This window comes from Zalophus californianus, chromosome 5, assembly GCF_009762305.2.
Source record: "Zalophus californianus isolate mZalCal1 chromosome 5, mZalCal1.pri.v2, whole genome shotgun sequence".
NCBI lineage: Eukaryota > Metazoa > Chordata > Mammalia > Carnivora > Otariidae > Zalophus > Zalophus californianus.
The window spans coordinates 103,816,050-103,836,159 of record NC_045599.1 but is presented as its reverse complement, the minus strand read 5'-3'; the positions used below and the strand labels follow the sequence as shown (position 1 = coordinate 103,836,159).

General features: G+C 38.6%; 1 protein-coding gene across 12 annotated transcripts in view; it reads right to left on the bottom strand.

The window, feature by feature from the left end:
* Positions 1 to 638: 638 nt before the first annotated feature.
* The window catches only part of PWWP2A (PWWP domain containing 2A), a 37,706-nt gene continuing 18,234 nt past the window's right edge, over positions 639 to 20,110 (bottom strand). For 3 of the 12 annotated variants that reach the window (XM_027604700.2, XM_027604706.2, XM_027604703.2), the window contains one exon: positions 12,473 to 18,018. In XM_027604700.2, coding sequence (XP_027460501.1) covers positions 16,335 to 18,018 — 1,684 coding nt within the window. In that variant the 3' untranslated portion in view covers positions 12,473 to 16,334. The other 9 variants (XR_003521948.1, XM_027604704.1, XR_003521947.1 and 6 more) reach the window with 9 other exon arrangements.

Here is a 20,110-nt window from a genome sequence, read left to right as displayed (position 1 = left end):
TACTAACAGGGCCAGACTCCAGTGGCCTCCTTTTTATACCCAGATAAACTGAAATGAAAGTACATTTGAGAGTAAAGACTCCATGTATACTCTGGAATAACAGGCAGCCTTCAAAAGGATTGCTTTACTCAAATGGGGGTGCGAGGGAGGCACACTAACCTAAGTTTCTGGGTCAGTCTAAAAATAACCTCAGCTGTCTGGTAGGTTTTAAGAGGCTCATTTTTTCCTGACAACGGAGTGTTTCTGGTCACACACTCACATCAGACATGCTGGGCTTTTAAAGAAGCAACCATTTATCCATAAAGGCAGGACTTCTTGAAACCAAAACAAACCTACCAGCAGGTATTTGCTGTTACATCCAGCTCTGAAGGGTAGCATATTTGTTTCCATCAGAAAAGTCATGTTTGTGCACAGGATCGTAATTAAACTCTTCACCCTTCCTCTATTCCTTGATCATAGAGGGTCCCATAAAAATCTCCCAATGATTAAAGAAAAACAGGATGTTCTAAGGAAGCAATGTTACTTAAAACAGGTCCCTAAAGAACAACTAGTGGTTGAATCTTTAATATATAAAAAATAACTTTTAAAAACCTAACTCCTAAAAAGTAAACAAAAGTTTTGAAATAACTAAATTTTAAAAAATCAAGACTTTATTGGATAAATGTTACACAACATTCTTTAACATTTAAGTCTTAGCATACTTTAGATGAGAAACAACTTTTGTCATTCAAGTCTACAAAATGAAATAGGCTTGTGAAGATTTGAAATACAGACAAAGGTAGCATGAAGCAAAGCTTAAATATTAAGCAACTAAAGCAATGAAAAGTGAAATAGCAACATGGTATGTCTAGATTTTAAGTACCACCAAATTTCATTTATTAAAAAATGAAAATGTGGTTTATAACAAAACACCTTTGAGAATTTTGTCATAAGAAAAAATAGATACTTAAAAGAATTGGGAGAGATCAGATTTTGCCATTGTATTATTTCTTGGTCATTTCCATCACTCTGCGCAAAGTATTGTACAGTCCACCATGGCGTGGAGTTATCTGGTTCTTGAAGTGAGCCTGAAAGGTACTGCTGGTGTTCAATCTCAGAAAGAACAAGATGGACCCCAGCCTAAGCGCTAGGGCCGGGAAGAAGAGGGGGCCATGGAGGCACACATAATCTTTAGAGCTCCCTGCTGCTCCAGGTCCTGAGCTGACTTTTTCAGATTTGATCAAATGTGTATAATGACTTCATGACGATTTCCAAAAAGACTTTAGAATGCGCTCCAAACTTTTAATTACTTGCAGTGCAATTAGAATTTATATTAAGCTCACTCGAAGACTGTCTTCCTTTTCTTCTTGAGTTATAAAACAAGTCCTAGTCAGATATATCAAATGCTCTCCAGCTCTCACTCAGAACCTTTTCTTAATCCTGAGCGTGGGGTTACTAAGAAATCCCAAACCTATACAGTAAGATTATGGAAAGTTTAAACACTTGAGCCAAATGCTCAGTTATCTGTTACGTTGCTTCAGATGAATTTTGTATTTAATTTTTTGGCATTTTTCCCCTTTTTTGTATTAAGTAAGCAATATGGATTATCTTTCTGGTTTAAAAAATAAATCAGTATTGCCACTAAAAAACTTCAGTTTTATTATTAAAAGTACTGCACCATCAAATATAAAATGCCTTAAAAATGTAGTACTAATAGGTCCATCTGGTTTTCTCATGAAAGTTTTCTCCATTCATTAAAAAGAAAAATTAAGGTTTTTCATAATATGTATTTTCCAAAGACAAGAAAAACATTATGGTCTCCATTAATAAGAATTCATGTTCCATGCATGAAAGCTCTTTATGGGTCTGTTCCTCCTGCTTGTTCCCAGGGTCAAGTCCCACCTGACACTTGGGAGAGTATCTTGCACTTAGGAGGGGCTCTCCATGAGAGAGGTCCACATCAAAATTCAGGGAAAAAGGCTTTCCACCTCAGTAGAATTAAGAAGTAGCTCTTAGAGTAAAAATTTTCACTCTAAGGTCAACACTAGCCTATCCACTTTGAGTCAGAATTTAAAAGGTAAGAATGCAGTTATGAAAATGTGCACAAAACGTTAAATACTCGTGGCAAATAAATACATCTTAATATGTTCTAACAAGCAAACGTATATTCAAGATAATACAGCCCTGTTTTATTGAAGAAAGAAAAGATCCAAATTCTCTTTGCGGGGTGGGGTGGGGCACTTTGCCATCCTTTTAGTAGGATGTTAGAGAATCCTTCCTGTTGTTTCCACTGGTACCCTGAAGGAGACCTTGGCCTAGCCTGGGCAGCTGTGACTCTTGCTGTGTCACAGGAGAGCCATCTTAGAAATGCCTTTGCTCATATCTGAACTGATTAACAAAACCTTGGAGAAAACACAGTTTTAGTTTAAAAAATAATTCAGCGTCTCTGTCATCATCCCATGTTTTAGGCCTGTCCAAACTGTACTGAAAAGAACTTCACATTCAGAAAAAGTTACGGTCAGTGATTCTTCATACATATAAAATTCAAGTGAGTTCTTTGCGTGTTTCATATCACTTTTCTCCTCCTCTCATGCATAATTTATTGCAATAGTTTATTTTTTATAAAATATTCTCCTAACACCTTTTCTTCGGTTTAATACAGCACAGTTTGCAAGTGCCCCTTTATAGACTTCGGTTTTAACCACTGCCTTAACATTTACTTCTTAGTGCAGCTTTAAAAATCTGAGTCTCCAATGTCATTCAGTCCTGATGCTCTGGTGTGGGGTCATTGTGGGACGTGTCCATGAAACCAGCAGCCTGCTAATGTCTTTGTGCTGAAATACAGTAAAGAAAAGGAAGAAAATGTAGTTAAGCACAAGTAAATAGGAGAAAAATGATGTCCTCGTTGTTTAAATTCAGCCCTATGTAGATTATGGGGTCACACTTCTTTTAAATCAGCTAAACTTAACTGATACTTGAAAAAACCACATTTACTTCCACTCTAAACCAGCAGAAGCATTCATTTTATTTCCAAAGTACATCCGGCCAAATTCCAACACAAAACTCTTGTCACCTTCACAGAGTCAGTCTGCACTTGAGTAGATTTTTAAAAATCCTTGTTGATGAATATTTGCCTATTGGGGGAAGGGGGGGGCTTTTAGCTTTGTTCTCTATGCTCCCCCTTTGCCGGCATCCATGTTAACCTTTGGAAGTCCACGCCGCTGCCTGCCGTGGGCCAGTCGGAGGCACCAGCGGCCTTCCTCGCACGGGCTGCCTACAGAGGGAAGCCAATTCATACCCAAAACCAAGCTAGGCGCGGGTCAGCTGCAGACCGTACCATCTGCATATGCACAAAGAGCAAACAAGGGGGGTGGAGGGTGCCTTCCCAGAGGTACACACAGCACATCAGAAGGCGTCCAGAGCGCCATGTTGCTACTCGAAGACAACTTCTGTACACTAGGTGGACTGACTAGTGTCCCGTATTACACCAGCACACCAGATCATGAGCAGAGGCTCTCTTTACCAAACCTCCAACAAGAAGCAAGACTGAGCAAAACATTTATAGAGGGTAAGGCTTAGAAAAATTACTGCCAGCATGACCGGAATTTCTGCCCAACATTATCGACTTCCCTTTAATACCAAGTGGTAAAAACCCCACTGCAATCCTCTATCATCCTTGGTTAATGCCTCTCGGACCCGGTAGACTAAGTACCAATAAGAGCTCAAATTTCAAAAGACTTGATCGTGGAGAGAATGATGTTTTTGTTGTTTTTGTCAAATGTATTTTTAAACCAAACCAAAGATCTGTGGTGTGTTCAGTAGCATAATAACTGACAAAACAAACACAGAATGCAAAAAGAGAAAAAGAAAAACCACCCTCATCCTTCCCAATATTTAACTTCCAAACATTTCAAAGTAGGAATCTTTGCCATTCTTTGCTAGAACTCTTGATCTTCTGTTAGCTTCCTGGATTGCCTCCCTGACTTACTGGATCAAGGCCTATAAAACACAGTAACAGGGCATTCTGTCACGTTTTTCTCAAGCAGTGAACAGTGGCTTCTAGCTGTAAATACCCCACACATCAGAATAGAAGGTGAATAGTCTTCGCTTCTGAAGGAAACAATGATTAACACCTTTAAATCTGACATTGAACTAAGAAACGTCTATTTTTTAAAACTAGTTAATACTCTTTAGACCCACACAAAACTTGAGAAGGAAACAAAGAGGAAGAAAAAAAGGTAAACAGCCAATCCCATGCACAATTCCATTTCCTTCTATTTATGACTCAGTATTTGGCTTCAACCTTAGGCCTATTCAAGTGAACAAGCAAGCCCAGGGTTGAAGCAGGTCTTACTATTCCTATGAGAGGTGCAGAAAACTAACACACCATTCCCTCAAGAAATCACCATCAGCATCACTCCCATCCCTACAGTACAGCTCCCGAGTCCAGAACCTCCCAGCCTCAACCTCCGATCCCAACTGTGCCATTCTGACCCAGCTTGCAAATGACAGCTCCCAGGCAAAGCCACGCCCGATCATGACTCTTTGCTAGCCGCAAACATCACAGGGTTAAATAGCCTTAATTCAAGGAAGCAAAAAGAGAGAAGTTAAGCAGCAGCACAACAGAAACCTTAAACCTTTCCAGCTGTGTAAGAGCCCAAAATAAGCCTTTTAAGGCACTATCCAAAGAGGTCTCAAATGTAAAGAAAAAGATTACGGCCCCCCCTGAGTTTAGACTTTCCTGATGTAAATGACAATGGTTTTGAGGTTAATTCACTAAGGGAAAAATAAAAATATATATATATATGTTCACATGGATATATATATTCTTATATATACACATTAAGAATGACTAAGAAGTGGATATAAAAGTGACAAAGACTGAGATAGGGAAAAGACAAGGAATCCACTACTTGACTTCCCACGGTGACTCAGTTGCTATGTGACATAATTCTACAACTTGACAGCCAACTTTTAGCACCCTAGGAGAAACTCCTTTCACAGAAGCTCACAGGAGGCTAGCTCTGCTTTTCTTAGCACAACTGAAAGTTACTGTCACTCGTTAAAATTGTCACCTACATGAGGTACACCCAGCTTCCAAGGTCAATGAAAACTACAGAAAAAGAACGAATGAATTCTTTTAGGTCTAGCCTGATCTACTTCAGAATGATTAAGTGATGACATGATGCCCTCTTCACTTTGTGGCAGGGCTTAACACAGACAGACCTGCCCGTCTCACTGTTAACTTCAATGCTCCCAGTCTGAATCCACAGTGGTCTGTCAGACACTGTAAGGGAGCAGCAGGACTCGTCACTGTCTGATGTAATAGCTGCCATTTGTTGAGACCTATGGTAGAAAAAACCAAGTTAACAAAAGTAGAGCAGTCATTTGAGTTCTTTTAAATCCACTTTACAAAAAAATTTTAAAAATAAGACCAAAATTCAGTTGAATTTTCATAATGAATGTATTCTAGATAACTTGCTGACTTCACAGAAAGTGAAGCTTGGGTACGAAAAGACAAGACGTGAGGTGTGTGTACACACCAGCGTTGGCCAGGAGAGGGCACTCTCCGGCACCAGTCAGTTCAGCAGCAACAGGCCTTGGGACGCCCACACTGAGCAGCTAACTCCCACGAAATGTTCCAGCTAAAAAACTTCTTCTAGCCTACTACTAAGCGAGGGTTGGAGTAGTCCTATCTTCTCAGTATACGGTGAGAGCTGAAGCTGTCATCCTTGGCCACGTTATTTCATCAGTGAGCTCAAAGACCCTATTTTGCAGAATGACCAAAAACTACCCGACTCCTCTCCTTTGCACACTAACTTAGGACCTGACCTTCCTGTGTGAGTTAGTACCTGCTTGAAATCAGTTTGACAACATAAGCTTTCTCACTTGGGCTTTTGGAACAGAGACTTCAAATACAAAGAATAATTCAAATGAAGGAGTGCTGTTTTAAGCCTTATTTTTAACATATTTGCTTGTCTTCTTACTCCCCTATTTTAAGTATAAACAATTCATCACATCAGGGTAGTCAACTCTGGGATCATTGATTTAGAGGATTTTCAGTCCTTATAATGAATGAATGATTTTTAGAATACTAAAGGACATCAGAAACAGTAACATATAATCAAAACTTTTTAAAAAGGCTTTTCTGACATTGAGAAAGAAATCTCATACACATGATCTATAAAAATAATTACTTCTGAACTTTAATTCAAAGAACAATTTTCTTAAATGAGACTTAATGAGATTATTCACCCTTTTGTTCATGGAAAAACTTAGATATACTATGTAAGTATATCTTATATACCTAAATATACTATTAACTGTAATCCAACAGCAATCACAGAAGAAAAAAAGTAATCCAAGTGCATGAAACAATTTAACTTTGAACAACCTCTCCCTCCATAAGTAGACTTGTTAGGTTTCAACAATCATTCTGTATCTCTTCTTTGGGAGCACCTCGGTGGCTCAGTTAAGCATCTGCCTTTGGCTCAGGTCATGATCCCAGCATCCTGGGATCAAGCCCCACATCAGGCTCCCCCACTCAGCAGAGTCTCCTCCCCCTGCCTCTCACCCCACTTGTACTCTCTCTTGCTCTCTTTCAAATGAATAAAATCTTTAAAAATAAATAAATCTTTAAAAAAAAAAAGGAAGGAGGTCATGCTCTTAGAGGAAAGTTCAGCATTAAAAAGTAAAGAGTTAAGATTATATAAGATTATAGACATGTACCTGTTATCTTGCTGAACACTCTTAAGTTTTCCCTTAATACAGTGTAGTATCATGCAACATGAACAAACAGGAAAAGCACAGTGCCTCGTTCTTCTCATTCTGGTTTTCTAGCTTGGTGCTATTTTTCTAACCAGTTATTCCAATAAGGTTTAATAGTTCTTCCCAGCCTACCAAGATGCCCCTCCCAGCTGGATTCCTTGATAAAAGCTAAACTGGGGGTGGCAATCATAGGTCTGTAATTAACCGCATCTAAAAAATGAGCAATGGATAAAGAAGACTACCTTCTGGAAAATATGGCCACGATGCACAAAGATCAAGGCCTTAGAATGTGTATTTCCCTCCTAAAAAGTGGAAACAATCTACTCAATCATACCAGTAGCAATAAAAAATAAAAACGAATATTCAACGTAATATCCATTTTCTCGTCACTTGGCAAAAAATAGTAAAACACCAGGGTCCCAAGGGAATACAGCATTTGTGCAAATCAGCTAATTTATGCAACTTAAAGGCTGACAGGCATAGCTTTGTGCTTCTAATACCTTTGTAAAGCCCTCCTAAGAGGACCTCTACTCCACTGAGCCCCACCAGCGCAGATACTTCTCATGCCTCTCTGAAAGGATTTGGGATGTGCCAGGCTTCTGGGATGGCAACTGGTCGTTAGTACGTAACTGTCTGAACCAGAGTTACTCTTCCTCATTCATTCACAGGTAGACATCATTTCTCCTTTGTCAGGCCCTGTGCTTGGCATAAGGGAGAGTAGAAACAGGAGAAGAGACTGGAGTTTATGCAATACATAAATGAATGAGGCAAGAGTTGAAATAGGAAGTGAATGCAGTTCTCCCTTCACTATAATCCCCATGACCCCCAACCCAGCGCCTCCACAAATGCCTGTTGAATATAGTTAATGCTGCCTTCTAGATGTTTACGGACAATCATACTATGATTACTGTAATCTCAGATAAGAATACATTACAACACTTTTCATTTATAAGGTATACATGTTGCACAAAGATAAATTCAAAAGCTACCAGGAGGAAATCCCTATGCCATACACAGAAAGTGGTGGTTGTGGCAACGGTAGCAAGTTATTTCTCTAGGTCGTTTTTTTTTTTTTAAATAGAATAGCAATTAGCAAGTGTCTTTTATTTATTTTTTTAAGATTTTTTTTATTTATTTGACAGAAACAGCGAGAGCAGGAACACAAGCAGGGAGAGTGGGAGAGGGAGAAGCAGGCCTCCTGCTGAGCAGGGAGCCCGATGCGGGGCTCGATCCCAGGACCCCGGGATCATGACCTGAGCCAAAGGCAGACGCTTAACCGACTGAGCCACCCAGGTGCCTAGGTCTTGCTAGGCACTGTACTGCTTTAAATATTTAAGTTCTCACAATTACCTTATGAGGTAGTATTATTCTCCCCATATCACAGAGGATGACACTGAGGTAACCCAAGATCACACAGCTAGCTTTAAGAGTCAGATCCAAGTCTTCCTTTGAATCTAGGAAGAAATCTGGCTCAAGACCCTGTGCTTTCAATCATGTGCCTGAAAAGTGAGAAAGAATGATTCTTTGCTCAGGGTGCCTAGCTGGCTCAGTCGGTGGAGTGTGCAACTTTTGATCTCAGGGTTGTGAGTTCGAGCCCCACGCTGGGTGTGGAGATTAATCAAAAATAAATCTTAAAAAAAAAAAAAGATTCTTTGCTCAATAAAAGCCTAGTATGGAGCACTGCTGGTCACTGTTAAGTTATATACTCCTAAGTATCCATTTCTATATTTTACACTCAACAGAACCCTGACATTCCTCCAGAAACATTCTCCCCAAGCAAGCAAAAAACTCTGTTTTACTAAGGAATTTTTCAGTAACTTTTTAAGATTTTATTTATTTATTTGACAGAGAAAGAGAGTACAAACAGGGAGAGCAGCAGAGGGAGAGGGAGAAGCAAGCTCCCTGCCGAACAGGGAGCCCAATGTGGGGCTCGATCCCAGGACCCTGGGATCATGACCTGAGCCGAAGGCAGAGGCTTAACCGACTGAACCACCCAGGTGCCTCCTTTTTCAATAACTTTTAAGTGAATCTGTGCTGGAGAGAACTAATGAGGGACACTGAGAGTTACAAAGTTATCTTACACATTTTTAAAATGCCTTTGCTTAAACTTGATATACATTATAATTACAAGATTTTAGTTTAAATGAAAAGGGGGAAAGTGTGATAACAGCTTTAGCTATGGCATATGTGGTTTTCCTTCTAAATACAGGCACTAGGATAGAACAAATTATGAGTTTTAAATCATAATTTCTGGTTAAGACTTAGATTTCTAAGTCAATAAAAAAGCTGTCACATTCTTATGATACAAGGAAGATTCCATATTTAAATTACAGCCGTGTTTTCAAGTAATTTTTAATGGGGCCTTATAGAACTATCAGGAATTTGAAAATTTTTAATTCACACTTAAACCAAGTTTTAAGGGATGCCTGGGTGGCTCAGTCAGTTAAGCATCTGCCTTCGGCTCAGGTCATGATCCCAGAGTCCTGGGATCAAGTCCCGCATCGGGCTCCCTGCTCAGCAGGGAGTCTGCTTCACCCTCTGCCTGCCGCTCCCCCTGCTTGTGCTAAGACAGAAAGATACATACATACATACCTGCTTTTTTTAAATAAATAAACCAAGTTTTAAGACCAGGTATTTTTTAACTGATCTTTTTCAACATCAAAGTTTTAAGAAATTGCTGTACAAATATTCAAGTGTCCAATAGAAGGCCCATAAGTTAGACAACTTATATTCAAGCCATCTAATTTATTCAATTGAAAAATAAGAATTTGAGTCAGAAATTTGGCATTTTGATAAATCCTTATAATTTTTTTGAGTCTGCATCTCTTTTCCTTTACACCTCCCCACAACCAATCTTAATTTGTGCCAGAATAACAGGAATCTATAAGAAAAATTCAAGTTCAGGGCGCCTGGGTGGCTCAGTTGTTTGGGCAACTGCCTCCGGCTCAGGTCATGATCCTGGAGTCCCTGGATTGAGTCCCGCATCGGGCTCCCTGTTCGGCGGGGAGTCTGCTTCTCCCTCTGACCTTCCTCCCTCTCGTGCTCTACCATTCTCTCTCTCTCTCTCTCAATAAATAAATAAAAATTTAAAAAAAGAAAAATTCAAGTTCAGCCATTACTTTTTTCCAGAGATTAGATGCATTAAAATTTGACTCAATCCATCCCAAGATGGATTTAAAGACATGATATAAAAATAATTTAAGGTGTGCACCTGTGTGGCACAGTTGGTTAAGCTTCCGACTTGGTTTCGGCTCAGGTTGTGATCTCAGGGTCATGAGATCAAGCCCCAAGTTGGGCTCTGTGCTCAGCATAGAGTCTGCTTGAGACTCTCTCTCCTTTCCCTCTGCCCTTCCCACTCATGCTCTAAGTTTTTTTTTAAAAATTAATTTAGGGGTGCCTAGGTGGCTCAGCCAGCTGGGCGTCTGCCTTTGGTTCAGGTCATGGTTTCAGGGTCCTGGGCTCAAGCCTGGGTCGGGCTGTCTGCTGGGAGGGAGGGGGGTCAGCTTCTCCCTCTCACTCTCTGGGATTGCTCTCTCAAATAAATAAAATCTTTTAAAAAATTAATTTAGCATTTCCTACCAGAGTGTGGTACACAAGATAATGTTAGAATTTTAACAGTATGTATGTCAAGGAATATTTGTTTGCCATTAACTATACTGACATAAGTGAAAAAGTAACAATATACAAATTTGAAAATATGGCAAAAAGTATGATGGTGTGTAAATAATTTAAGTTTTGGAAGCTAATTAATTCCATTACTAAAGTAATTTAAGTGGTTTCCATATTCATAAAGTTGTCCAAAACAATTGTTTTTGTCACTGGGAGGGGATGATTTTAACTTAAAACCTACTCGTAAGAGACTTTAATTGGCAAATATAATCACACTAACTCACCTAAAAATTTTACCAAGAGGCAGTTACAAACTGTTCTTAAAAATGGGGCACCATTAGCACTGCACAGGACTGCAAGTTGATTACAAAGGAACCCTGGAAACCAGGCAGCCCAGGTGTATGTTCTGATCACCGTGCTTGACTAAGAAAAAGACTCCTGTGACTTCATTTCCAAATACCTTCCAGAACACTATCAGCCCAAATTTAAAAGATTTCTATCAAAAAATCCAAATTACAGATGGAAGGATTATGACGGGTACACATGTGAATGTACTTAATGACAGAACTGTTACACTTTGTAAAAAAAAGGGTTAAAATGGTTAAATTGTATATTAGGTGTACTTAACACTTTAAAATACAAAAAAAAAAATTACAATGTTCTATTAATACGACAGGAAGAAATTTCCACCTAAGTCACAAGGAAAGGGAAAAAAATCAGAGTCTATAAATATTAAATCTCTTGAGTAAAGATTAAACAAAGAGAGAAGCCTGGGTGACTCAGTGCGTTAAGCGTCGGCCTCTGGCTCAGGTCATGATCCCAGGGTCCTAGGATCAAGTCCCATATCAGGCTCCTTGCTCGGCAGGGAGCCTGTTTCTCCCTCTGCCTGCCACTCCCCCTGCTTGTGCTTGCGGTCTCTCTGATAAATAAAATCTTAAAAAAAAAAAAAAAGATTAAAGAGAGTTGAACTGTTTTTCTTTAAAAAAAAGATTTATTTATTTATTTGACAAAGAGAGAGAGAAACAGCGAGAGAGGGAACACAAGCAGGGAGAGTGGGTGGGGGAGGGAGAAGCAGGCTTCCTGCTGAGCAGGGAGCCCGATGTGGGGCTTGATCCCAGGACCCTGGGATCATGACCTGAGTCAAAGGCAGACGCTTAATGACTAAGCCACCCAGGTGCCCCCATTTCTCTTCTGATCTTAGTGTTGACTATCCATGGTAGAGACACCAAGACATCCTGGAAAATTGAAAATAGCGCATCTGTATCACTGGGACTTTAAATTTTCTATTCCTTTATTGAAAATAGTACAACAGAGCCTATTAATTGCTAAAGCTTTCACTTTCTAATTCTACGCACTCTGTTGAGTGAAGGCATACTGTAGGTATATGTAAACTGTAGATACAGAATATGAAGAGCCTATTAACTCAGAACCAGGTAAAAGTAATTCATTCAGCTTAGCAGTTTAATTTTCTCCTGGCAAATGGCATGGTGCCAGCCTCTTCTTTTCTGAACTGCCTGTGTATCAGGCATTTCAATTAGAGATGGTCTTAGCAGCCACCATACTAATACAATCTCAAGGCAAACGCTAAATTTGACCAAACTTAGAAATAGGGTCTTCATTCTCTCTGGCAAATTCCCTATCAGAGGCCTTCACTGGGCCCAAATCACAATATCCTGAATCAAAACATCTGATCAACTTTTCTAGACCTTTGTCAGTCCCTTCTCTGCTAGGAGTACTGAACGAATATGAACTGATACAGCACAAACCGCAGGAAAAAAACACAATTTAAAAGGGAAAAATCTAATTTTAGATCCAAATTATAGATTTCTTAAGGTACAGGCATACCTCGTTTTATTGTGCTTCACTTTACTACGCTTCGCAGATACTGTTTTTGTTTTGTTTTTTTTAAACAAATTGAAGGTTCAAGACTTCAGTTGAGGAAGTAACTGCAGATGCGGTAGAAATAATAAGAGAACTAGAAGTGGAGCCCGAAGACGGGACTGAATTGCTGCCATCTCATGATAAAACATTAACAGATGAGGAGTTGCTTCTTATGGATGAGCAAAGAAAGTATTTCTTGAGATGGAATCTATTCCTGATGAAGATGCTGTGAAGATTGTTGAAACAAGATTTAGGATATTACATCAACTTAGTTGATAAAAAACAACGGCAGAATTTGAGAGGACTGACACCATTTTGAAAGAAGTTCCTCTGTGGGTAAATGCCATCTAACAACATTGCATGCCAAAGAAGAAAACTGTTCATGAAAAGCAGAGTCAATCGATGCAGCAAACTTCACCACTGTCCAAACTGCCACAGCCACCCCAACCTTCAGCAACCACCACCCTGATCCGTCAGCAGCCATCAACATCGAGGCAAGACTCTGCATACCAGGAAAAGATTTATGACCCACTGAGAGCTCAGATGGTTAGATTTTTTAGCAGTAAAGTTCTTTTTTAATTAAGGTATATACATTTTTTTTAGACACAATGCTACTGCACATAAACTGCAATATAAATAACTTTTATATGCACTGGGAAACCAAAAAATTCATGACTCACTTTATTGGGATATTCACTTTATTGTGGTGGTCTGGAACCAAACCCACAGTATCTCTTGAGGTATGCCTGTATTTCCAATTCCCAATTCAATTATTTTATGTAAAGGAATCCTCTATGTATATAAAGGAATGTAAATGTGTTCTCTTTCCTTCAACATAACCAGTATTAAGTACAACCTGCTCAAAATAGCAGTGCAAGTCAGTATTGTGTAAATTACAAACTAAGACCCACCAAGATACACATTTGATTTTAGTAGCGCTTTCATATTGCCTGAAGTCTGTCTTCGTATCTATATTCTTGTCTACTTAGTACTAATTTAAAATTACTGTTTATAGACTTTCCCATCAAAACCACATAGGATACATCAAATCATGCAAATGGGCCAGACTAATGAATTTTACTTTCCCCATCTCACTGATCTTTTTTACATCTAGTTCCACATCTATAAATGAGTCGAAAAGATATCCCTTTCAAATGAACAGTCAGCATTCTGTTCAATACATTCTGGGAAACTAAGAAAAATACTCTGATGCTTTAAATTTCTGAGCAATTCTAGAAATAAAGACGTCTTTGGCTGTTACAGCTTACTTTCACTTAGTTTCTCCCCCTGCTAATCCTTCGTTTTCCTTTTTTTTTTTTTTTTTTTTTAGATCACTGGAGATTTGGCCTAAGCCTAGTTTTGTCTCTGCAAAAGGAAAAAAAACGCATTTGGTTATCTCCATACAAAGAGTAAATGCCTCCTTTGACCACTTTAAAGGAAAATAGCTGCAACTATCCAATTCAACTCTATCTCCTCCATCTGCAGTAAATACTGGATAAATTTACCTGCTTAAGAAATTTCTATTTGGCGTAATGCAGAGAAGCTGAATCACTATATTGTACACCTGAACTAATGTAACATTGTGTCTTTACTCAAAATTTAAAAAATTTCCATCTGAAAAATACACAAATATGCAGCTACTGGATTTAGTGTTTAGTATGTATTTTAAGATTAAGGAATTCTTTAAAATTTTTCCTTACTGAAATATCAGATGAAACATGCCAGTTTAAAATGGAGGGATCTTTGGCATAATTAGAGATCATGCACATTTGTGATTATGCTTCAACCTTTCCCTCAGTGGTATGGACTACATAAAATTTAATGTTATTTTTGTACTCATCATGACTTTATTCCCAACCCCCCCAAAACCAGGGCTTCTGAAACAAATCAAATTTGGTTTATGCCAACAGAGTGCGTTTGCCAACGCACTTGACTTATTAGCAATATCCACTGTCAAACCCACTATGTTAAGATAAAACTCACCTGGATCATTACATGAAGCCTTGGAATTAAATTATTTTAAGTGACTTTTTGCTCTGCCTCGCTTAAATCTTTCTGAACCTTAGATTTTAAACTTTCAAAAATATCTGAACAAGTTCATTAATCTAAAACAGTACTCAAAAATTTAAGATACTTCCTTAAAACCCCTCAGTCACACCGTGAACATCTTTCAACCTGTTATAATCAAAGAATTTTAAAAGTAGTATAGTTGTTTCTGTTTGCAGGAAAGAATATGTTCTACTCAAGTGAAAGTTTTTTTTAATTGTGTGTTTTTTATAATCAAAAAGCATTGACTTGAATTCCCCAGATGAAATTCTACTTGCTTTTGCAGAAATCAGTACATAAATCATAAAAGTCCGTAACTTTAAAACTGACAGATTATGGATTTTAATCTCCATTAATCTTTTCATCATTAATTCCATAGGTAACTAAGACATTTCAAATTGGATTACTTAGAATTATACAAAGTTGCTCTCTCTAAAATTTTCAAGTTTCCCAAAGTGTCAAAATGATATTCTATCAAGTTCAAAAGGTAGTTAGACACAAAAAAATATGAAAGCAACTTGAAAAATCTTGGGATAAACTTGCCTCCACAGGCAATCAGATCTATTTTCACTAACAATAAAAAGCTAAAAATGGAAAGTCAGTCAAATCTGAGGGACAGATGGACCATGTAGAAAAACAGTGATCTGTTACTAGCCCCAAAAGCAAGGATACCTGAGGCAGACCAGACTAAAGAGAGACTGGTTGTAACTACCCAAATATAAAAAAGAGCCATGTGATGAAGTATTAAGGCTAAACATGAGGAAAATTAAACCCACACATATATGAGAAATTGGCGGGAGGAGGGTCTCAAATCTAGAAGCATATCAGACCTCTACACTATAAAACCTCATTTTCAGAATACATGGATTAATCACTTACTTGAATTTTATCTATGGTCAGGTAATATATTCTCTGATAGGACAAATAGGAAAATAAAGGTTTGATATTTTTCATCTCCTCTATACACTATTACAAAGAATAACTTTCTCCCATCTTGATATTTTTCAAAGCTTTTTGAGAAACACACACAAATAATTTGGATTTAGTCGATTTTATTTACAGCTTTTTTTTTTTTTACATTTCAGAGCATTACACAATTACATTTTCTCATTTTCTGACCTGCAAACAGATACCTTAAACGGAAATATTTCTTAAAAATTATCAAATTAGGTACATCCAAAATGCAACAATTACACATATGACAATTAATTCACAAAGTGTAATTTACCAGGACGTATCCTAAGAATTTAGGAACAGCCAGTCAGGAGAAATCTGACCAAATTTAGCAATCAACTATTTACATATCCAAAGACAAACCTACCTAAACTCCCAAACCAGAATTTTGAAAGTTTTTGTTAAATCCCCGTTAAACAAGAGTGACGATTCAAACCTTGTCAGCCTTGAAAGTCTTAACCCCAAATACCGGGCTATTTCCCCAGTCCGCAACTGAATAGCAAGCATCTCAGTTTGTCAAACACCTAAGTATTGAACTCTTGCGCCATTGTGCACATAGAAGGGCTAAGTATTCATTAATTAAAAAACAAGTAGTCATTAAATACCCACACTATTCCCCCATCCCCACCCCCCACCCAGCTCACCCAGCCCTTACTGCAATCCCAAATATGCAACCTATGTCACATAGTGACAAGCTATGTTATATATATGTATGTATGCATATACACACATATACGTACATGTGCATATATATATAAATATACACACATACACACAGTACTAGGTACAAATGGCAATTAACAGTCCCTGCAAAAATTCATTTTCAGTTGAGGCTATGGCTCCTATGCCTTGGGATGGTTTGACTTCAAAACTGAAAAATACTGCTAAAATCTCACTTCCTTAAGACAAAATTTGATTGCTTGTTCAGTTTAAGCTTCTCAGTCTAAAAATGGCTATAAGGTAAGTATAAAAAAGCAGCCAACTGAGTACAATTCCTCTCTCCGATTTTGCCAAGCTATTTCGTAGAAGTTACTCCTAACTAGACTAGGAAATCTGCGGTGCTTTCCAATGGTTCTTGCCTACCTTACTGTCCATGTTCACGTTTCAAACTGTGTCAACAGAGCCCGCACTTCAGGGGTCAGCTGCTTGGCAGCCTTAGCCGCCTCTGTGATGGCCTTGCGGTATAGGCCCTTTCTCTTCTTATTAAAGCGTGACTGGAAGTTTTCTAAAAAGGGGGAGAGTTGCGAAAGAGCAAGAAAAGAGGTTGTTGGAGACCCAAACCACGAAATGCGGGCCTCCTGTCGGACTAAAAGGCCGTTATCTTTCCGGCTCACAGTTATAGTGAGAATACGGGCTGGCCACCAAGGGAAGCCATAGATCTTGGCCCAAACAATGTCCCCTACACATATGGTCCTGCCATCTGGTGTGACGCATTTAGAGACGTTTTTGGAAAAGACTTTCATTTTCAAGGAATTACTGAGCTTTTTCTCTTCCTTTGAAGAGGAGGAAGTGGAGGAGGTGGAAGGTGCATGCATACTGCCTGGAGGAAAATCAAAGCTTTCGGAAGAACTACACTCAGAGTTGGAGGATTTCAAATCATCTGTGCTATCAATGCTACACACTGAAGCACTGGAAGAGTCAGATTTCTTTTGATTTAGGGTCATGTAAACAGAGATATTGCTTTTGCTGCCCTTTTTGCCCAGTGTCTGTGGTTCATCCTGCTCACCAGGCACAAGCACTTCACTGGTGTCCTGAACCTCACTGCTGGCCTCTTCAGGGCCTTTTGAGGGACTCTGATTTTCTGAAGGGGCCTCACCTGCTGAGCGGGTAGAGGTGCAGCGAGACTGGGGCTTGGGTGCCATCTTGCCACTCCGCATTTTCTCAAGTCCTGTCTTCAAAGAAGAGTCATTTTCTTCATTCCTGTACCTTTGTGGTTTTAAACGAACCCGGGGTGGAAGGGAACCTGAGCTAGGACTCTGATAGCGACGTGTGAAATGGACCTTTGAATGTGCATTTTTGGATGTAGAGGTTTCACTTTGCTTCTTTTGTGCCTTTTCTTTGGCAATTTTCAACACTTCCCGAGCTTTTGCATGATCCATGTTCTTACTCTGGAGCACTTTTTTAGTACTTAACTGAGCTTTTGATGTATTTGCCTGAGCAGAAACTTTGACTACTCTGCCTCTGCTGTGAGCAATACTGGAAACCTTCACCACAGCATTTCTTTTCTGGCTTTCGTTTTGGTTTTTCCCATCCACTTTATGGTCAGTTTTCAGTTTTTTGTTCACAGTAGTTACACTTTCATTTTTCCGTTTTTTATCTTCATATTTAGAAGAGTCACTTGCACTACTACCTTTTCTAATTTCCTTTTTCTCCGCAACAACACTGTTTTTACATTTGTCACACAGGACTTGCCTGGGTCGCAGTTTAATAGCATTCATTATTGAAGTAGGTTCTTCCCTGTACATTTTTCGTTTGGGTCGCTTAATTTTCCGAGGTGGTGGCTGAGGTATTGACTGGTTATAGGTGTCCCTGATAAACAAAGGGGGAGGGTAAGGTGCTCCTTCATGGAAGAGAGGCGGTGGTTTGGAAGTCCACAGGCTTTCAGCCAAGCCCGGCTCGGGAGGCGAGATGGGAGAAGGGTCATTGGGAACAGCACCATTCACTTCACGCTTGACTTCTGTCCCTTCTCGGAATGTATTACTTTGGAGCTGCATGGCTTCAGGTTTCTCCTTATATTCCCTTTTGGGAAACACCGTCACAGGGATCCCATGGGGCCCAAACCTTGGAAAGAAATCAAAGAAAAAAGACATTAACCCAATGTCTATGATTCAGTTTCTTACACTGAAACACCACCTAGTGTTTGTACGTATGACCTTTCCTGAACTCTATTTCATATTAAAAAATAAAAACAAAAACCTACTAACCACCTCCCCGCCAAAATCCCAAAGCCCTTCATTTTTTATTGGTCCTACATTTTAGGTATGAACAGATTATACATTTAGGCATAAACTCAAATGATTGTTCTAAGCATCAGAATAGCTGACTTTTTTTTTTTTTAAGCTGACATTATTTAAAACAGACCTTTCAGTCTTAGATCAGAAAGGTGTTCTATCAGATAGCTTAACATTATATGTCATTTGAGGTTACATTCGCTGGACTATGGACAAGTCCAGTAAATGCAATTATAAATATACAACATACACATCTCCCTCTGGTTATAAGAGCTTTCAAAAGCTTCACAAAACAAATTCAGCCTTAACTACCCAAAAACACTGAATCAGTAAAATTCCACGTCAACTTCACTTCATCACTAAAGATTCAAAGACCAGCTGCTCCTTTACTCTTACACCCTAACTCTTGAAGCCATTCATCTACCTCCTGCCCCCAAAACCCAAAAAATATGAGTAATTCAGATGCCCAAATTACAACACAAGCAGATAGGTACACAGCTGTGGCTAACTTTTTAAAAAATACATCACACATTAAGAAATATTATGTATGTATACGTACATGCGTATATAAATATATAAATACACACACTTAAGCCAAAGTTTCACTAAATGTTTAACCTTATATTATGTGATACATAATGGTATTTCCCCCTACTCTGGTCTATTTCACTTGTTTTAATGCTGGTCAGACTCATTACATGGATTTTAAAACTGGTCCAGACCCAGTTTGAAAAGCACTGGTAGAGAACACAAATCTTTACAAATCTCAGTTTCTAATAAAACAAGGGTCAACATAACCCTGTTTTTTATGTAGACTTAGAAATCACTGTGATTTAATCCTCCTAGGCTAAACATCTTAAAGCTAAACCTGCTACACTCCGATTCCTTCACATAAAAATAAAATCACACTACCAAATAATTTCATCATGTACATGTTAACATGTTAATTGTAAAGCACTATTTGATGCTGTCTGAACAGCAGTGAACACAATTCTAAAATCAATCCTTTCAGGCAGCAAGCATCCGCTTCAGATAGTCAGAACTCCTAAGATGCAAATGTCTTGCATGTCTGTTTTTCTAGAGAATGAGTCTTCGTTCTCATTCTCTAACATGTCCTTAGGTCCCCAATATCTTTGTTGTGAAGAAATCCTGACATCATTTTCTTAGGGCTATAAACACACCTAAACTCATTCGGGGATGTAGTTAAGTGCCACCACCACCAGTTGTTTCTGATACCTAAATTATTTTCTCCCTGAAGTCTTCTGTTAGTATGGTGACCACAAACCAACAGCTTGTAAAACAACAAAGGAAGAGGAAAGCTTTTACCCAGGGTGCGACAGACTTGAATCTGGGCTAGTCCACAAAGATACCCTCTTCTCTACATCAGATTTACAAAGTGGCTTTCTATTCTAGCACAGCATCTGGTACTTAAATGTTTGCGTCCTATTTACTTGGCAAGGCAAGTTGAGCATTTAGCCTTTTCTTATATGAACGAGAGGTGATTTTTGGATTTTCACCTACAGCAACATAAAACAATGTAACTTATCTGAGGTGAGACCACTACTGATACATAGCAACCAAATTTCTAACCTTAAGAAGCTATCCTTTTGCCCCACTGCACTTTCACATGGTGTTTTCACAGCTGAATAAAAAATGCCCATCCTCTTATTAGGCATAACTAAAACTATAATCATCCTAATGTCTGAGGTAGTTTCACAGATGTTCTTACCAACTTTCTATCCATGGTGTTACTAAACATCTCTAGATGCAGTTTTTGTTATGTGTAAAATAGGCTAACACTATTTCCTACCTTAAAGGATTCAGGTAAGGATTAACAGGAAAATGTCAGCCATTTTCTTGACGAAACTTTACTTCATTTAATTAATCTGAATTTTTAGTAATTTTTTTAAGATTTTACTTAT